General features: G+C 39.0%; 1 protein-coding gene and 1 long non-coding RNA gene across 5 annotated transcripts in view; one reads left to right on the top strand and one right to left on the bottom strand.

Moving 5' to 3' along the window:
- FBN2 (fibrillin 2) overlaps window positions 1–8,072 on the top strand; it is a 242,827-nt gene extending 234,755 nt beyond the window's left edge. Inside the window, exons 63-65 of the mRNA XM_037901659.2 lie at window positions 949–1,180; window positions 3,311–3,482; window positions 6,147–8,072. Coding sequence (XP_037757587.1) covers window positions 949–1,180; window positions 3,311–3,482; window positions 6,147–6,521 — 779 coding nt within the window. The 3' untranslated portion in view covers window positions 6,522–8,072. The remainder of the gene's footprint in view (window positions 1–948; window positions 1,181–3,310; window positions 3,483–6,146) is intronic.
- The window catches only part of LOC122465928, an 85,834-nt gene that overhangs the window by 41,737 nt on the left and 24,508 nt on the right, over window positions 1–19,589 (bottom strand). The window contains exons 2-4 of one of the 4 annotated variants that reach the window (XR_006291073.1): window positions 16,160–16,241; window positions 10,810–10,894; window positions 59–242 (exon numbers count right to left, since the gene is read on the bottom strand). This is a non-coding gene — a long non-coding RNA (uncharacterized LOC122465928). The remainder of the gene's footprint in view (window positions 1–58; window positions 243–10,809; window positions 10,895–16,159; window positions 16,242–19,589) is intronic. The other 3 variants (XR_006291072.1, XR_006291074.1, XR_006291075.1) reach the window with 3 other exon arrangements.

The raw sequence follows: 19,589 nt of genomic DNA, 5'->3' as shown, positions 1-19,589 counted from the left end.
TATAAGGATAATCCTTGGGAAGCACTCCAATACTGCAGCGATTGGGCTAGATACATACCTAGATAGACTGACTTCCATATGCAATGGATGAACATTTGGTGACTTGCACAACAATCCATGCGGCAGATCAGAATGACACTGCTGGCAGTCTCTTCTGAGAGTTTCCATAAAATCCAGATGAGGATAATTTACTTGATTATCCCCCAGTGTGCTCTCTTTTTACATAAGGGTTTACTTATAGCCTGTCAAAACAAATTAAAGAAAAGATGATGAGATGCCCAAACAGCCATCCCATTAATACTGTGTGTGTGTGAGAAGCTCTGGTTTCTTTCTTTTAGAATATTCTAAATCCCCCACCCCCTCCTGCGTAAAATAGTTAAGATCATCCAAGTCCTGCAATAGAATTATGGGTGAAGCACTTCGTCTTTGCATGAACTCAAATGGCTTTATTTTAATGGTTGAGGAAACCACAAAAATACTCTTCTCCACTACAGATTTATCCTCACCTAATAGTATCCGTGGGGGAAATGTGGTGTTGGTGGAAAGAAAAAAAGAACAGCAAAGGACATGATCCTGAACTGGCCGAAAACATCTCAGTGGAAATTTGAGTTTATTACTTCCAAAATACAGATTTGAGGGCCTCTGCAGCATTTGATACCTAGCTACTGTCAGAGATGGATCAGTGGTGTAGTAATTTCTAAGAAGGAGGCTGAGCCTGGGCTAATTTGAATGTCAGGGGGCGAGGGGAGGCTTACAGCTTGCATTTGTAGTAAGAGTTTTAAGTTGGGAAGGACTACATTTGGCACATGCCCATGCCCTGTGTGGGGCATTAGAAATTCTAGCAATACATATTTTTCCCTCCCTGGACATCATAAGCTGTTTATGACTACAACCTGCCACGATGGTATCTTCTCATCTGGATAAACAATCGTTTATTTTGCTTATTAGATGAAAATGAATGTACCAACCCTAGTGCTTGTGGCACCGCTTCCTGCTACAACACACTCGGAAGTTACAAGTGCACTTGTCCGTCTGGATTTTCTTACGACCAGTTCTCTAGTGCATGCCATGATGTGAATGAGTGTTCCTCCACTAAAAACCCCTGCAATTACGGCTGTTCCAACACAGAAGGTGGTTATCTCTGTGGCTGCCCTCCTGGATACTATAGAGTTGGACAAGGGTGAGTCTCTTCCTCCCTCTCACAAACATCCTTCCTCCCCAACATTTATGATGATTGTATAACACATTGTAATAAGTGGTCACCATAAAAAGCAATGGCTATGAAAGTAAGGGCTGCAGAAAACGCAGTTGGCAACAGAACTAGTGCAGGAGCACACAGGGCCTCCAACAACTCTGCATGCTACAGTCCATACAGCCCTATGGCAGTCTCTACAGTAGGCCTGAAGAAGGTGGATTTGGGGCAAAGGCAAGCCAGGAGATGGCTCGAGGCCCGTGTGTTTGGAGCCATGCAGATCCACTGGCCTGACCGGTCTTTCAGGGTCATACAGCAGGCCCCGGGTGCTGCAGAAGTCACTGAGGAGACACTGCACCAGTGCTATGTGCCCTGCCTCTGGGTTGGGGAAAGAATTCCCAGCCTATCTGCATAGTTCTTCTGTGTACCACCCATATACTTAGGTTGTGCATAAGAACAAGGAATTGCTTATATGTCTGTGGTACATAAGAAGCAAAGTATAGGTTTGTGTGTGTTCACTGCAAAAGAGCATCATCTAGCATATGAGCAAAATTAAGTAATACAATAACTCCTCACTTAAAGTCGTCCCAGTAGTTGCTGATCAGTTAGAGAACATGCTCGTTTAAAGTTGTGCAATGCTCCCTTATAACGTTGTTCGGCAACCACCTGCTTTGTCCGCTGCTTGCAGGGAGAGCAGCCCGTTCGAGCTAGCTGGTGGGGGCTTGGAACCAGGGTGGACCGGCAGCCCCCCATCAGCTCCCCACTCCCGTAAATTCCCTGTGCGGCAGCTGCCCAGCAGGCTATCAATTACTAGGCATTTCAGCTGTCCCGCCTGTGCTGCTCCTGCCCTCTGCCTTGGAGATGCTCCCAGGAGCCACCTGCTTGCTGTGCGGGGGAAAAGTGGGGGAAGAGAAGGGTGCTAATGTCAGGGTGTCTCCTGCCCCCCACTTACCCCAGCTCCATAGAGCAGGTGGGGACACGATAGGGCTCAGGATGGAAGGAGCTTGCTGACAGACAGCAGCTGCTGTCTCAACTTGCTGATCTACTTAAAAGGGCAGTGTACTCAGAGTGTGGTCAGCATACTTAAAGGGGCAATGCGCATCTCTCACTCACACACATGGTGTATGTCTCTGTCTCTCTCTACCATGTTGTCGCTCCTCCCTCCATTCATGCTGCCTTGTAGAGTGTGAGGCTACATTAACAATGTGTTAACACTTGAGGGCTAGTTCATCATTTAGCAGTAAGGCATTCCCTGGGAAATATCCCACCCTCTTACTCCATCCACCAGCTCAACCAAGCTTCACAGTCATCATTGCTGTGTATAGTATTACATTAAATTGTTTGTTTAAAACTTATACTATGTATGTGTGTGTGTATAAATATAAAAAAAATAGTCTTTTGTCTGGTGAAAAAAATTTCCCTGGAACCTAACCCCCCTATTTACATTAATTCTTATGGGGAAATTGGAGTCACTTAACATTGTTTCACTTAAAGTAGCATTTTTCAGGAACATAAGTACAACGTTAAGTAAGGAGTTACTGTAGCTGTCATTCCCCTTTTGGTGGCAGTACATTGTGTATTTGGAGCACTTTTCCAAATGGTATGGGGATATTCCTCATCTAATTGTACCTTTCCTTCATCCTATAGATGAAGGAACATCTATACAGTGATTAGTAAGGAATATCTATTGCACTGATCAACCCAAAGACGAAGCAGAAAAAAAGAGAGAATGAATAATACAAAATGAATATAATAGCCCATTAGCTTGAAACAGTAGTCAGAACATTTACTTTGGATGCCAAATGTCCTGTTGGAGATCTATTCTTTGTGATGTATTAGTGTTCTGTGTATTGAGAATTAGGGAGCTCTATAATGGTCCCTGGCAACAGATAACCATCCTTTTTTCAGCATGTTACACTATACAGGACAAATTTTAAAAAATTATTCCACGGACATCCTAGGGGGAAATCGAGCTATTGTGTAACAGTGCAAGGGATTACGTGGGCTTTTCCCCCATCTAAATGAGGAGGACATAAAACTGAAGTGAAAAGAAAAATGTTATCTGTCTATGAACATTTTGAGAAATGGGTCACTCATATGATCATCCCTATTCAACAGCCATTGTGTCTCAGGAATGGGATTTAACAAAGGCCAGTACCTCCCTCTGGGTGGAGATGTAGATGAAGAAAATGCTTTGTCCCCTGAAGCATGTTATGAATGCAAAATCAATGGTTACGCCAACAAAAACAGCAGGAGGAAAAGAAGTGTGAATGAAACTGAGCAAGCGGAGGTGAGTGAATACCATAACAAACAAGCTAATATATATACTTAACACTGTCCTGGAATCAGAACTACTCCATGGTATGTCAAACACTACACAGTTGACACAAGGAGGAGTGAAGTTCTATTACCATAGTCATTTTGAAGTTCCAGATGACTATCCTGTGCAGCATTCTGTAGTCACAACAGTGCAGGCTTATGTGGCCATCGAGTTTTTACAATATGATAATTAGCTTCTAAACCTGAGCTATTTGTGTATGTGTTTAAGGGTAAATTAATCATATTGTGATGTAATTGCCAATACCAGAGAACCACTTCTGGATCAGGCTCAAGACTTTCCTTATGTGTTAGTGTATTTTTGACTAATGGAAATGAAGAGATGGGATCAGTGGTTGACTCCCACCACAGGATGTATTTTGGGCATGTTCCCTTGTTTTCGTCAATTTTTATTGAGGTAGCAAGAAGCCTTAGGGCAAAAAGCACACCTATTAGGTTATATAGGGCTAGTTTGGGAGACAGACTGCCCATTACAGTGTGTACTGCTCAAGAGCTTCCCCTACCCCTTACAGCATCATGCAGCAGATCAGTGGTTATCTGTATTCCAGGATGTTGTTTTATGGCAGTAATGAGAAACTACTGATTTGGTTTAAAAAAAAAAAAAAAAAAAAAAAGCAACCAAGGGATATAAATCTTCTCATAGTTTTTACAAGGGCTCTGATTAATCGTCCATAATGCTTTTCATCTTCAAAGTAAGTTTTTACTGCTAGATTTACATAAGGTAGTAGTGATTAAGTTTCTTACATAAGCAAAGCTTGGAGCTCCTCAGCCAGACCATAACCCTGACACAAGGAGTTAGTATTCCCACTCTCTGATCCACAAAAGGTTGGTCATAGCATATAAGTGGCCTCAACCACTTCTGGAGAGGAGGGCTGTTGCATAGCATTGTTCAAATGTTGATCCATGGATTGGCTTTGATGGCAGTTTCTGAAGAGCTTGTTAGTGCTGCCATCCCTGCCTTACAAGGGGTTGTGTGTGGACTCGGCCTTAGTGACAAGAAAGTAGAATGTGGAATGAAAACATCTGAATTTTACGTAAATATCTCAGCAAAGAGGAGAGCCTTTTGTGTATGTCTAAGATAAAACATGCTTTTGCTAAGGAGTCCCATGAAATAGTGGCAGAAAGAGGAGAATGAATTTCCTCATTTAGATCTGGGGGAGGGGGTAGTATCAGTTAGCCACATTAACAATTGTAAGAGAAAAGTGGTTTCTTGGACTTAATACTTCTGATGATGATGATGATGTACAAACAGTTACCTGGTGACAGTATGGTACCACCTAAGTCATTACTTCACTCCTACCTAATGTGTTCATCTTGTTACCAAGCTATCCAGTTATTTATGTTCCATTCATAGCAGTGGAACATACAAGCACCTTCCAAAAAAGTAAAAAATCCCCTCATACAGCATTCATTTCTCATCTAGTTCACTGTACCCTATCTTGTTACTATAGCTCTCACATGGCAGTAAGGCTAATAGCACCAGATAACAATATGGCTTATGTGAAATCCCCTAATTTACTTTGGAATTTTCACAGCAAACACATATATTTTGTTTAAAAAAAAAAAAAAAGTTGGGATTGTCTGGGTCTTGTTGGCTAGCCGCATGCCTGAGGTTCAATGAACAACTTGTCGCAGCACCTGCAGCCACCCTCAATTTGCTTTGTTTAATCTACAGTGCATAATAGTATGTAGTGTGATAGGATTTGACCCTTTTTGAGGGCACCCTGTTAAAGATGCAGAAGGACTTGAACTGGTAACATTCTGCTGTGCAGCATGAGAATAATGGGTACCTCAGTCATTTCCTGAGAAGTAAAGATCTATCAAAAAGAGAGAAGCAAGGGAAAGACTTCCCAAAGAAGTCACAGCCTTTTATAACTCTTTCATTAGACGAAGAACAGTTTTCACCGACAGCCACCTGCCTTTTGTTATAACAAAGCTATTAGATTAATTTATCCCCTCCCCGTATTCACATCAAACATACCGGGGCAAATTCAAACTCCATTTGTGTTACATCAAAGCAAAATTTCCCCCTTTGGGAGGATCAGTTTGCTAGTAGTGCAGATTTTTTTTCACTACTCTTATCACTGGCAGCTGCTGAACATAGTTTCTCAAATGCCAGGATGTAGACTCTCACTGAAGCTTCTATACAGAAAACATTGTTCAAAGAACTTCCAGTATAGCAGTTCAGGGTTCCATTCTGTTTCCATACTCTTTCACAGTGAAGTTTGATCAGTATTTAGAACAGGTTGGAAAGTGGGATACTTCCTGTTTCTTTTCTGCAGAGTTAAACCAGGACTTTTTTTTGGAGCAAGCATGAAATGATGTAAACTCTGAGGCAAGATTGAAATCTGAACCCTCTGTGGATTTGGGTCTGTAACTTTAATTATTCTGTAAAACCTGAGTGAGAAGCCTTAAAGATTTACAGGGTGTGTTATGTGGAACTGAGTAGTTCTCCCAGTTGGAAAGGATTTATAAAGGGCTTCTTTCACAGCTGCAGTTTTTGAGAGAGGAATTAAACTGTTACTAATCAAACTCATTAATTTGCATTGCTTTAGGAATAATATAGAGTGTGTGTGTGTCTCTCTCTCTCCAACTATCCTTTTCTCTTTCACTTCAGATTGAGCAGATTAGCTTGGAAAGCTTAGACATTGACTCTCCTTTGAAGATGAGGTTGAACTTCTCTGGGCTTGGTAACAAAGAACACATTCTAGAACTCATGCCAGCTATACAGCCCCTTACCAACCATGTCCGCTACATCATCTCCCACGGCAACGATTATGGCATCTTTCAAATCCATCAGAGGGATGGATTTAGTTACCTGCATACAGCTAAGAAAAAGTCAGTGCCTGGCACTTACACACTGGAAATCACTAGCATTCCTCTATACAAGAAGAAGGAACTAAAGAAACTGGAAGATAGCAACGAGGACAACTACCTCCTAGGAGAGCTTGGAGAAGTGCTCAGAATGAGACTGTGGATTGAACTCTATTAGCCACCTCTTCTAGACTTAATCCAGTTCTTGAATCACTTCTGTTCATCTATTTATCCACCTGAGCATGTCTACTTTTCAAAAGCTTTAAGGAGTCATTGGACTTAATTTTTTAAAAGGAAAAAAAAAAAGACCTCTATCTTTCCATCCTGCCAAGACTGCAGAATGACCCTTGCAGGAGGAATGACTGACTCTGCCATGGTCAAAAGTTTGATTACAAGGGCAACCATGGTTACTGTATCCTTTATATAACCTCAATTTAAAGTATATTAAAACTAAAGTTCAAGAGGTCAACACATGGCACTAAATGGCACAAAAATGTGAACAATTTTTTCCTGTTAGCAGTCTGTAACACTTTTTGGGTATTTTGCTATAGGTGCTAATTAAAAAAAAATATAGATGTTTATTTATTTTAATGCAGTAATATATGGAGAAATTACAAACTATGTAAACAAAAGGGAAACTCATTTGTTTTTCTTTAGATTTATAAATTTGAGCTATTTTAGAGGTATTCTTAAAAAAAATCCAGTAGATTTGAAAAAGGTTTCCTTTTGTGTGCCAGTTGTCCAAATACTTTTAAAAAAACATTTCCATGCTATTACCAGTGCTCTTTCAGCTCTGACACCACCCTCTAAAAGACATTTAAAAGGATGCTTCAAAAACATTGAGTATTCAGAAAAAAAGTCTTAAATGACTTGAATTACAATATTAGTCTCTGTAAAGATGATTCTCTCTCACTGCCTGTCATTAGGACTTTATTCTGTATCAGCCACATGAAATAATGGGAAGCTGAGGCACAACCACTGTAGCAAAATACCTTGACTGCTTGTGATACCATTAGCATTGCAGGCCAACCTGTACTGTATTTCCTTCCGATAACCTCAAGGTACCACATGTGCTACCACAACACCTCATTCTCACAAAAGGTGCTCTACATACTTGCATTACTGTAGGCAGCTGAAAAAAAAAAGTATTTCCTTTGAAGGGAACACCTGATATTTCACTCGGTTTGGTGCTGGCTTGGATTAATGGTGCATTTACTAGGATTGAGCTGTTTCAGGACTGCCATATGTGCAAACTAATTACGCAGTGCAGACCAGGAAAATATATCTGAAATCATTTTTTTTAGAACTTTCATTAATACTGTAGTTATACACCATATGCCTCATTTTATCCTAGCCTATTTTGTAAGAAAGATGTTTGTACATGACATTTAGTTTTCTTTAGCAATTTTTTTTAATGTTGTACCATTCTGTGTTACATGTATGTCTCCATGGTGCTTTTTTTTTTTTTTTTTTTTTTTTGACAGCTGGTGCCTGTAACTCGTCATAGAACAGAACCTCATTATGTGAAATAGCCAAAGCACATGCAGACTCCAGGTTTATTTCAGTCATGTAGCCATGCTGACTAGTTACAAGTTACACTCTGTTGGGTTTTTGGGAAGGAGAACCCTTCTAACTTTTAAATCAACTGTTTGTGAGATTTATATTTTTTATTTGTAGGTCTGTATCACTATGACAACACTTTTCTTGCAATAAAGCTTATTTTGGGGTAGGTGTCTTGAATTGTACATGTATTTTAAAAGAGAACACCTGCCTAACTGCATAGTTGGATGGTGTCACTAATGAATGGCAGAAACAGCAGTCCGTGTAGGTGCATTCTTCCCCTGGCTGGATACTAACTAGGTTCTTCAGGACACATTGGGTAACTATGCTAAATATTCTGTCCTCGCACAGTGTTAAATTTATCCCACAACATTAGAAAACCCTAATTCAAGTCTGTCTCCCTTATACTGCTGTACATCGGGAGTAAGTCCAGTGAAATCTCACACTGACTTTCAACCTTTACCTATAAACTCTGGGTTCAGTATTTGACCACTACAATCTCCATTATTTTTAAACAATGCTTCATAAGTGTACAACATTCATTATTAAATGCAATGTCCCAGAATCAGGTGGCTAGATTCATAAAGAGACTTGGATGCTTAAGTCCCAAGATCAGGCACCCCTAGTAATAACAAAACCCCACTTTGTCTGCCCAAAGAGGTGGCAGGGTTTGAACAGGGATCTTTCTTCTCATTGGCAAGGACTTGAAGCAAGGGCTCCCACATCCCCGGGCTAAAAGTTAGGAGGGAGGTCCCCCACCCTCTTGCAAAAAAGTACACAGGCATCTAACTCTGAGGGCTAACAGCTGAGAATCCCAAGCAGAGATACACACAAGTGCAGATGAGGTGCTGTACTCCCTGAGAAGGATCAGGTTTAGGACACATCCTCCCCTAGTATCTCCCACTGACTACCTTTGGCAGGGAGCTGCCTAATGTCCTGGCTTCTGTGAATCCCATTTTAGAGGTCTGTCTTATTTGCTGTATAAGGAGCCTGAGTGCCTAACTTAGGCTTTCTAAATCTCAGTGATTTTTCTAGGCACTAGCATCCTAAACTCCTTCAGGAATCTAACCCAGATCCTCCTGAACCAAAGACTAGAACATTCCCAAAGAATCCATTCCAGATTTTACATAGAGCAAGTGCATGCTTGGTGCTTCAGATAATACAATTGATGGAACGTGAACATATGGCTGGATAGTAACATCAGCAAGGATGGAGGAAAGTAGCATGGGACAGAGCACTGGACTGAGAATCAGGAGACCTGGATTCTGTTACTGTCCTACACTTTTACCCTGGGCAAGTTCATCTACATAGAGAAACTATTGTGAAATAGGGATGGGTGGGAATTTAGATAGCTATTCCACAATAGCCTCTCATGTGGATACTCTTATTTTGCACTAAGACTGCACTGTAATTTAATCCAGTTCCAAAAGTTAAAGTTCATTAAGCTAAACTACACATGGACACTTTGTCTACATGGCAGGAAAAAAAAGTGTGTTCTTAACTTGAGTTTGCTAACTGGGGTTTAAGAAATGGCACTGAAGACAACAGCTCAGCTTTTAACTTTTGTTAGTAGTTAAAGTTCAGTCCCTGAACTGCTTGCCAAAATTAAAAAGCTGAGCTGCCATATCTTCACTGCCATTTTTAAATTAACATTTCTTCCTTGTAGCGCAGACATATTCTCAGTGTGGAATAGGAGTGTCCACAGCATGAGCTATTCCAGGCAACTTCCTCAAGTAGCTAAGACCTTAAACCCTGTAGCTCAGATTTCTCAGTCTCTGAAGTACAAATGACTTCAAATGGAAGATGAAGAGACTCCACATCTTGCAACACTAGCCCTACTTACCCTCACTGCTACTCAGAGAGAAATGGCACTCTAGAAGTCAAAGCTATGCTATGATAAAAGCCACGTTCCATGGTTATTCCTGTATTAGGTGTCTAATTCAATAGTATTTAACTGGTTTTCACTAATATACATAATTGGTCATTTCTTTTCCCTAAGAGTACCATTTATTTCTAATATAAGATAGTGAATGGAATCAGTAATAACAACAGGTAGTAAAATACTGCATGAACAATGAGAATATTAAATTGCTTTTCCCAAGTGTTGGCACTAATACTGTTTGCAGATTGTTTAAGTAAAAGTCATGAGAAGTTTAAGAAATCATGCACTTAAATTTAACTCTAGGGAAAATAAAGAGCCAGGAAGTACAGGAGAACTGTTATAAATATTACCTTTTGCCAATTAGCTGCAAAGAATGATTGAGCTATTTACTCTTGGGATAGTCTTTCCTAAAATGTGCATGTGTTCAGATCCAAGTGACACTTGTTAGTACTGCAATTTAAATACTGCAGTATGAAATTACCTGGAACCAGTTATTTAACACTAGCTTTGGATATATTGTCATGGAAGCTGTATTAAAATTCAAACCTGCTCCTGGGAAGAGTGATTGAAATATACACTAGTAAAAGCCCATCTGAGGCTTTGCAAGTATATCTAGTAATACTGATATTACCATTCTTTAACTAGTTTCCAAGAAAGCTACTCATGCTTCCAACGTGGGAACTCTCCAGAAGTGATTAAGAGCCAATAGTGTGAACCATGGAGAGTGGTTATCTTTTGTTGCTGATCGCTATTGCTATTTGCTTTCCATTATTAGCATTCTTGTTAACTGTTCCTTAGAGGGTACAGCATTTAAGCATTAATATATTTTATATGCACTACAAACAATATGGGCTATATAATATGCTGAAATAGTGTATTTTGCGTGGTCACCAAGTGAATAAGATTTAATTATTTTTTTTTAGGGGGAAAAAAAAAAAAGAGTACCAAATTCTGAGCTCATTTACCTGTATAAATTTTAGGTAACTCTACTGATGATACAGTGGGCACAAATTAAGATTCTTACCTTTTTAACAGTAGAGAAGATATAGCCAGCTTGGGTCAATATTCTGTATCCTTATAATGGGGCATATGGCTAGAACCAGGAATATCTTTAAAAAAAAAAAATCCATTAACTGCACATACTATATTCCAAAGTTACACTGGTATAAATTAGCTCAGAATCTGTCCGCAGTTATTTTAACACCCACCCACACTTAATGCTAGTGTCTTTTCATTTTCAAATGATCTCCAAAAGTGATGGGACGTGATTACCTATAAGCTAATGTAAAATGTCGATCCCCTAGAAACCTATAAAAACAATAATGCATGCAGTTAAAAGCAAGTTGAGAATCTCCCTGTTATCTAAAGTAAGTTGCAATATTATACATGTGTTGGCAAACTGGAGTAAAGTTCTGGGCCACACAGTAGCCTGGTCCCACCAACAAGAAATCGGTCTATTGCTGAGTGGTGATCTTTACCTACAGCGAGCAAGCAATGCTGTGTCAGAGTTGTGTGTTTGTTGCTGGGGTTTGTTTGTTTTTTACACACACACCACCTCCCCCCCACCCCACCCCCAGCTGAGCGGCTGAATTCTACGTTAAAGCAGAAATTGTAAAATACACAAATGTATAATAATCTGTTCAAAAGGTGCTATAAAATTGCAAAGGTCTTTTCAAATGTAAGCTTTATCCTGATTTTACAGATTGGCAGGCTTAGGAAATTGAGGCACAAAAATGTTAAGTCACAAGACAACCTAGGACTGGAGTCAGGACTCCTAGGCTCTTGCTGCACTCACTGGATCAATTCCTACATCGGGTAGGGAATAGTAATTTACAAGTATGTCAGGTTTTTGATGCTGGATGAATTTTTAAATCCTAGGGCTAAAGAGACTCCTGTATATAAAACACAATTACAGTGTGGAGGTTTTGTTAGATATCCATCAATGGCAGCACCATATCAATCATTGCCAGCTTTCCAGGTCACAGAATGAACAATATCATCAGAATTCCTCCTTCATCTCATGTTATTTCTAGCCCCAAAATTCACTCTAAGATCTTGTCAGCATCCCCTAACTATTTACCCACCCCTGAGGGAAAATCTATTAGGAAGTTGCCAGAACGCTATTTCAATTCCTGTGTCAAATAATGAACTCTGGGGAGGGGAGCTGAATTGTACCCGAGAAGATTTATTAGTAACAACAGGATCCAGGAAAGGCGCTGAAGCCCTTTTAAGTATTTCGTTTTGGACCAATGCACCAGGCTGACATCTGAGTACTACATGCATGTCTTCCAGGCCTACAGTACTTGGAATAAATACATTCTGGGTCAGCAGAAAAGCCAGAACTCTGCACATCTGTTCTAAATTTAATTTTCTTCCACTCCCATTAAAGTCCTAAACACCAGGTTGAATTTGGAATAGAAACTCTGGCGGATATCAATTTTCATCACTTGGAACTGTGCACGCTTCTATGAGCCCGGCGCTTCCCTCAAGATTTTTTTCTGGGAGACACTTTTCAGCATGGCTGCTTTGCACCATTCTTCTATTTCTGCAATCCAACCTTATTTGGAGCAGTAACTTCATTGCAGCTTTCCGTGTCCTATCCTGCCATTCTAGGCTAAAGTGGTAGATGTGAAGAGAGGCTTTTAATTAATAAAAATATGTTGGCATCATGTAGGTTTTTAACATCCTGGAGGCTGGATCCTGCATCACTGAAATCAATAGGACCTTCACCATTGACTTACATAAGCCCAGGCCCCTAGTTTTCTCTGTATGGGGATGCTGACAGGAAAAGTTCATATTTCCATTATATTCTTCTAGAAATACGCTCACCATTAATAAAAGTAATCCTTTTCAGTGTTAGCTACTGCCAACCTGAGTTTCAATTGGATGGAGCAGGCTGTCAGAAGACCATCAATATTCTTCAGCAACACCAAAGGATTTTAATCAGAACAGTAAAGTAATTTTAGTTAGTGGAAAATGTAAATGCTTTTGTGGACTGCTAGAATGGTACTTTAATCTGTTAGTACAATATCTATTTTTAAGAGTAAAGTTATTTTATTTATTACTATCATCAGCATGCTTATAATTCTAATGGTTTTCAGGGTCAAGATTTAATTAACTCCGGGCAAAATTTGGATATCTGTGATAAAAGTTGGGGGTAAATATCTGGATTTCCAGGCTTTTAGGCCCAAATCAAAGGTATTTAGGCACCTAACTTGCAGGAGAGCAACCAAACCGGATCTAAGAGGAAAGATTTTAAAAAGTCAGACATGTTTAGTCTTGAGAAAAGAAGACTGGGGGGCGCGGGGGAGGGGGAAGAAGCCTGATAACAGTCTTCAAATGAGCTAAAGGACTGTTATAAAGAGACCAGTGATCAATTGTTCTCCATATCAACTGAAGCTACGACAAGAAATAAATGGGCTTAATCTGCACCAAGGGAGATTTAGGTTAGATATTAGGAAAAACTTTCTAACAAGCTCTGGAATAGGCTTCCAAAAGAGGTTGTGGAATTCTCGTCACTGGAGGTTTTTAAGAACAGTTTGGACAAACACCTGTCAGGGACAGTTTAAGCATACTTGGTCCTGCCTCAGCACAGGAGGCTGGACTGGATCACTTTGAGGTCCCTTGCAGCCTGACATTTCTATGCTTCTGTTATTTAAGGTGTTATTTAAAGTATTTAAAGTTGAACCACCACACAGGTACAAGACTGATTTTCTTAATACCCTCATTACTCAGCTAAATCAAAACAGATTTTCATCAGGCCACTGAAAGTCACCAGCTTTGTCAATGGTTTATCTTCTTGCCTAATTTAAATTTTCTACATAGAGTTTGGATCAAGAGATGTCTCACATATTTTATTTATATATATTATAGGCAAAGTAATGTTTTCACTAAGCACTTACTTTAAAACAACAAAATAACTGCTTCATTCTTTCTCCTCTTTTTATCTTTCTTTAAAAAAAAAAAAAAAAAAATCACCAGACCTGGAAAACTTCAGCCAAAAAATGAAAGTCTGAGAAAGTTATGAACAACTGATACAGGGCAATTTATAATGAAAACATTTAAGCAGCATGGGGCTACCATTACATCTATAATGCCTTAGTCAAGAGATGGTGGTAGGAATGTGGTGAATGGGCAATAGCCATCTACAAATATCTGAAGTTTAATTCTTCATCCTTGATGTTAACATTTAACAAAATACAATGGGTTATTTAGTAGGATATAAATATAAGTAATATGGTGACATTATTCAACAAAAACTTTCCGTTGTTTATCAGAAAAAATTTCCTGACAGGCCTTTGAGTGTGCACGATCACTTGTGTGTACAAAATGATAGTTTCTATGTGCAAATAAACTGCAATCAATTTTGCATGTGTACACAAATATGAAAGAAAATACAATTGATAATGCATTAAGAATGACTGTGCAAGTGCTTTTTGATGGAAAACTGAATGCACCCAAATGCAACTGGATATACAAGCTTATGAATATTTGTCAACTCTAGTTTTAAAAGGGCCAATTCTCTGAAAATCTAGTTTGGGGAACAACATATATTGGCAAGGGAAGGATACACTAGGACTTCTCTCCTACAGACCATCTCTAACTGCTATAAATCTATATTTTCAAGGCCATTAACTAGGACACAGTAGGCACCACTAAAGTCTTTTTTCTTTAATGCATATTATGTATAAAGCCCTTCCTTTTTGGTTTTTATTTTTTCCCTGGGAATTTAATCAGTGTTTATTACTACAATAACAAAAACAGATGAAAACTGGTGCAAAAGCTATTGATTTCTCTGGGTAAATATTGGGGTTTATTTTGGTGGGTGGAAGGACAGGGGAAAAAAGTATTCAGTAGATTAATGCTTAGATGAACACAATTCAATGTGGTTTGCTGCAGAACTAAAACAACTCAAAACACAATGCCACCTCTCACTTTAAGAAAACAATACATCTCTAATCCCCAAATAAAATTTTTCATTTGAATAAACAGTTTACTGTTGTAGACTTAGAACTATTAGCCTATAAATATTTACATTTAATAATTGGGCCACACCATTTGCAGCGCATACACTCAACTTCATCCTGTTATCCTGTTTTTGTTTTTTTAAAACTTTTGAATACTTCCTTGTGTTCTAGAACATGTTCTGATACAGATTTTCATTTTCTTCCCATTTTAGTGTTTCAAATCTGTGAACTGTTATCTGCTAACTGGCTGAAACGTGTACATGGTTGGCATGAGATTCATCAATACTCTCAGATGTGCATGCACTATAGAGCTTGCGTGCATGCCTGTTTGTTTATTGTGTGCATCTTCTAGACTAATACATAGCCTTATTTCAACAGGCAGCTTTGCATATACACCGATTACTGTATTATCATAATACATATATTTCATGCAATGTATTATATTTTCCTAATAAAACAAGTTATTTTATATATACATGAATGATACAAAAATAGGGTGAAAATCGGGGAGGGGAAGAATACTTTTTGTAAAACCCAGGATTTTTTTTGGTAAAAATTGGTTTAAACTGAAAATGAAGGAGCTTAATTATGTGCCAGCTCTCACTGCATTTCAAATGGCTTTAAGAGATTTTGAAATAGTAAATGTTTTCCTCTCCCCCCATTTTTTGCAGTGTGTGGATGATCTGTTATTCATCTTGTTTGCTTATGTTTTTTCCTTATTACTAAAGAAAGTGTTGAAAAAAGCAGCAAGGCTAAAGCGTACTGGCTGCCTCTACAAATATCAGAAAATGAATGCTTCGAAAACAGCACATATTAGTCATTCTGGTTAGTGAAGAAAGCACCCAATTAACTTTTAGTATGTAATGTAGACACCTTCCCAAAGAAAACATGAACATGCTTTACAGACAGAAAGGGCCTGAGCCTGTACCATTGACATGAGTGGAAATTTTGGCATTAGCTTCAATGGGAGCAGGATCAGAGCCAGAGTTCTTAAAAACAGTAATGAAAGTTTAAGACATGATTCCAGAAAAACACAAGTCAAGGGAAAGTTATCATCAAGATGATTACTGCTGTCTACTTTGTGTGAATTTGTGTTACGAAACAAGAGCAAAGGCCGTGAATGAAGAGTGAAGAAGTAGGAGAAGAACGTGCGTCCACTCACTTTAATAGGTCAGAAGCCCAACCTAACCTTCATCAGCAGAGCTACTCAGACCCACAGGATCGCCAATGGGGGCTCAGTATGGGAAGTGGTCAAATAGCATTATAGCCATTGTCTACTAAAGGTAAGTCTTCTGCAAATACTGCTCAAACTATTTCCCTTTCTAGGAATTGTTTCTGGTCTGAGCTATGTATGTAACACAGAATTTCCATCAGAATTTGTATATAAAATACAGGAGTATAACTCACTGGATCAGCCTCTTTCAGGTTAGCCACCTCTCAAATGGGACCACATAGTGCATCATACTCAATGGTCAAGAAGAAGGGAATACTGAAACAACAAATATTAAATTTTAGGGAACGCTGATTAGGCAATTTAATGTCCCTCTCTCCTGCATACAAAAAACCAAGGAGAAGGATAAGCAGAAAAAGGAAAACCATCTTAGAGATACTTTTTCCCAGGCCCTCAAAACATTCAAGGGGAGGATTAGGATGTAAGGGAAGAATCAGTGATGCTCAAGATCCACTCAAAATCTACAGTTGTACATACAGTCAAAGAAATGGAAGTTTCTGCTAAAATGATCAGCCATTAAATAATTTAATGTTATTTATATGGTCATCATTAGCCTTCAGGGACAATATGCCAAAGAGGAAAAGGGGGCAGTTCACACTTCTTAGAGATAAGGACAGAAATAATCTGCAAACTCAGTAAAATAGCACTTCTACTGGTCAGATTAAAAAAAAAATTTAAAATCATTAGGACTATAAATAACTCAAATAAAAGCTTTGATTCAGCAGAAGTTGATTGGGTCAAAAAGGAAGGCTGGTACACACCTTATTTACTAGCTCAGCCAAAGAAACTTCCCTTTTACATACAGGCACATTGTAATCTAGACACCCCTGCATCACAACAAAATACTCATGGAGTTTTCATATCCGAAGGCTTCAGTTTTATGCTTGATCATTAAATTACAGCGTACACCGTCTGATTTGTTGTCAGACACTGATTTTCGGTCTCCAGTGAGAAAATTACTTGAACTTCTTGTGCCTATTAAAAATTTAAAACTAACAAGCAACATATGCCCCCTGAATACTTATACAGTAATAAATCCCACCTCAAACAGATGCATTACTGTATATACGGAAGCCTGAAAACTATTCTCCATAAGTAATAAGAACATAAAAACGGCCATATTGGGTCAGACCAAAGATCCATCTAGCCCAGTATCCTGTCCTCTGACAGTGGCCAATGACAGGTGCCCCAGAGGGAATGAACAGAACAGGTAATCATCAAGTGATCCATCCTGTCGCCCATTCCCAGCTTCTTGCAAACAAAGGCGAGAGACACCATCCCTGCCCATCCTAGCTAATATCAATTGATGGACCTATCCTCCATGAATTTATCTAGTTCTTTTTTGAACCCTGTTATAGTCTTGGCCTTCACAACATTCTCTGGCAAGGAGTTTCACAGGTTGACTGTTCGTTGTGTGAAAAAATACTTCCTTTTATTTGTTTTAAACCTGCCGCCTATTAATTTCGTTTGGTGACCCCTAGCTCTTGTGTTATGAGAAGGCGTAAAAGGCGTTATTTACTTTCTCCACATCTGTCATGATTTTATTGATCTCTATCATATTCCCCCTTAGTCATCTCTTTTCCCAAGCTGAAAAGTCCCAGTTTTATTGATCTCTTCTCATATGGCAGCCGTTCCACACGCCTAATAATTTTTGTTGCCCTTTTCTGAACCTTTTCCAATTCCAGTATATCTTTTTTTGAGATGGAGCAACCACATCTGCACACAGTATTCAAGGTGTGGGCATACCATGGATTTATATAGAGGCAATATGACATTTTCTGTTTTATGATCTATCCCTTTCCTAATGATTCCCAACATTTTGTTAGCTTTTTTGATTGCCGCTGCACATTGAGTGGATGTTTTCAGAGAACGATCCACAATGACTCCAAGATCTCTTTCTTGTGTGGTAACAGCTAATTTAGACCCCATCATTTTATATGTATAGTTGGGGTTATGTTTTCCAATGTGCATTACTTTGCATTTATCAACATTGAATTTCATCTGCCATTTTGTTGCCCAGTCACCCAGTTTTGAGAGATCCTTTTGTAGCTCTTCGCAGTCTGCCTGGGAATTAACTATCTTGAGTAATTTTGTATCATCTGTAAATTTTGCCACCTCACTGTTCAACCCTTTTTCCAGATCATTTATGAATATGTTGATTATTATGAATATGTTGACTGGGCCCAGTACAGACCCCTGGGAGACATCACAATTTATCTCTCTCCAGTCTGAAAACTGATCATTTATTCCTACCCTGTGTTTCCTATCTGTTAACCAGTTATCAATCCATAAGAGGACCTTCCCTCTTATCCCATGACAGCTTACACTGCTTAAGAGCCTTTGGGGAGGGACCTTGTCAAAGGCTTTCTGAAATCTAAGTACACTATATTCAATGGATCCCCCTTGTCCGCATGCTTGTTGACCCCCTCAAAGAATTCTAGTAGATTGGTGAGGCATGATTTCCCTTTACAAAAACCATGTTGACTCTTCCCCAACAAATTGTGTTCATCTATGTGACTGACAATTTTGTTCTTTACTATAGTTTCAATCAGTTTGCTCAGTACTGAAGTCAGGCTTACCGGCCTGTAATTGCCAGGATCACCACTGGAGCCCCTTTTAAAAATTGGCGTCACATTAGCTATTCTCCAGTCATTTGGTACAGAAGCTAATCTAAATGATGGGTTACAGACTATAGTTAGTAGTTCTGCAATTTTCTGCATTTGAGTTCCTTCAGAATGCTTGGGTGAATACCATCTGGTCCTGATAACTTATTAGTTTATCAATTTGTTCCAAAACCTCCTTTAATGACACCTCAGTCTGGGACAATTCCTCAGATTTGTCACCTAGAAAGAATGACTCAGGTTTGGGAATTTCCCGCACATCCTCAGCTGTGAAGACCAATGCAAAGAATTCATTTAGTTTCTCCACAATGGCCTTATCATCCTTGTGTGCTCCTTTAGCATCTTGATTGTCCAGTGTGCCCACCGGTTGTTTAGCAGCCTTCCTGCTTCTGATATACTTAAATTCTTTGCTATTACTTTGAGTCTTTGGCTAGCTGTTCTTCAAATTCTTTTTTGGCTTTCCTAATGATATTTTTACACTTCATTTGCCAGAGTTTATGCTTTCTATTTTCCTCACTAGGATTTAACTTCCACTTTTGTGCTGGAAATGGCCCAACTTGATTATCATACACATTGTAAGGAGAGTGATCACTTTAGATAAGCTATTACCAGCAGGAGAGTGGGGTGGGGAGAGAGAAAACCTTTTGTAGTGGTAAACACCCATTTTTCCATGGTTGGTGTGTATACAAAGATCTTCTGTACTTTCCACAGTATGCATCTGATGAAGTGAGCTGTAGCTCACGAAAGCTTATGCTCAAATAAATTGATTAGTCTCTAAGGTGCCACAAGTACTCCTTTTCTTTTTGCGAATACAGACTAACACAGCTGTAACTCTGAAACCTTTTGAAAGGATCCGTTTTTTCCTCTTCCTGCGTCTTTTAACTTTGTTGATTAGCCACAGTGGCATTTTTTTGTTCTCTGTGTTTTTTAATTTGGTGTATACATTTAAGTTGAGCCTCTATTATGGTGTCTTTAAAAAGTTTCC

This window comes from Chelonia mydas, chromosome 5 (assembly GCF_015237465.2).
Source record: "Chelonia mydas isolate rCheMyd1 chromosome 5, rCheMyd1.pri.v2, whole genome shotgun sequence".
NCBI lineage: Eukaryota > Metazoa > Chordata > Testudines > Cheloniidae > Chelonia > Chelonia mydas.
Note: the sequence above shows the minus strand (reverse complement) of the source record. Positions and strands in the feature narration are given on the sequence as shown.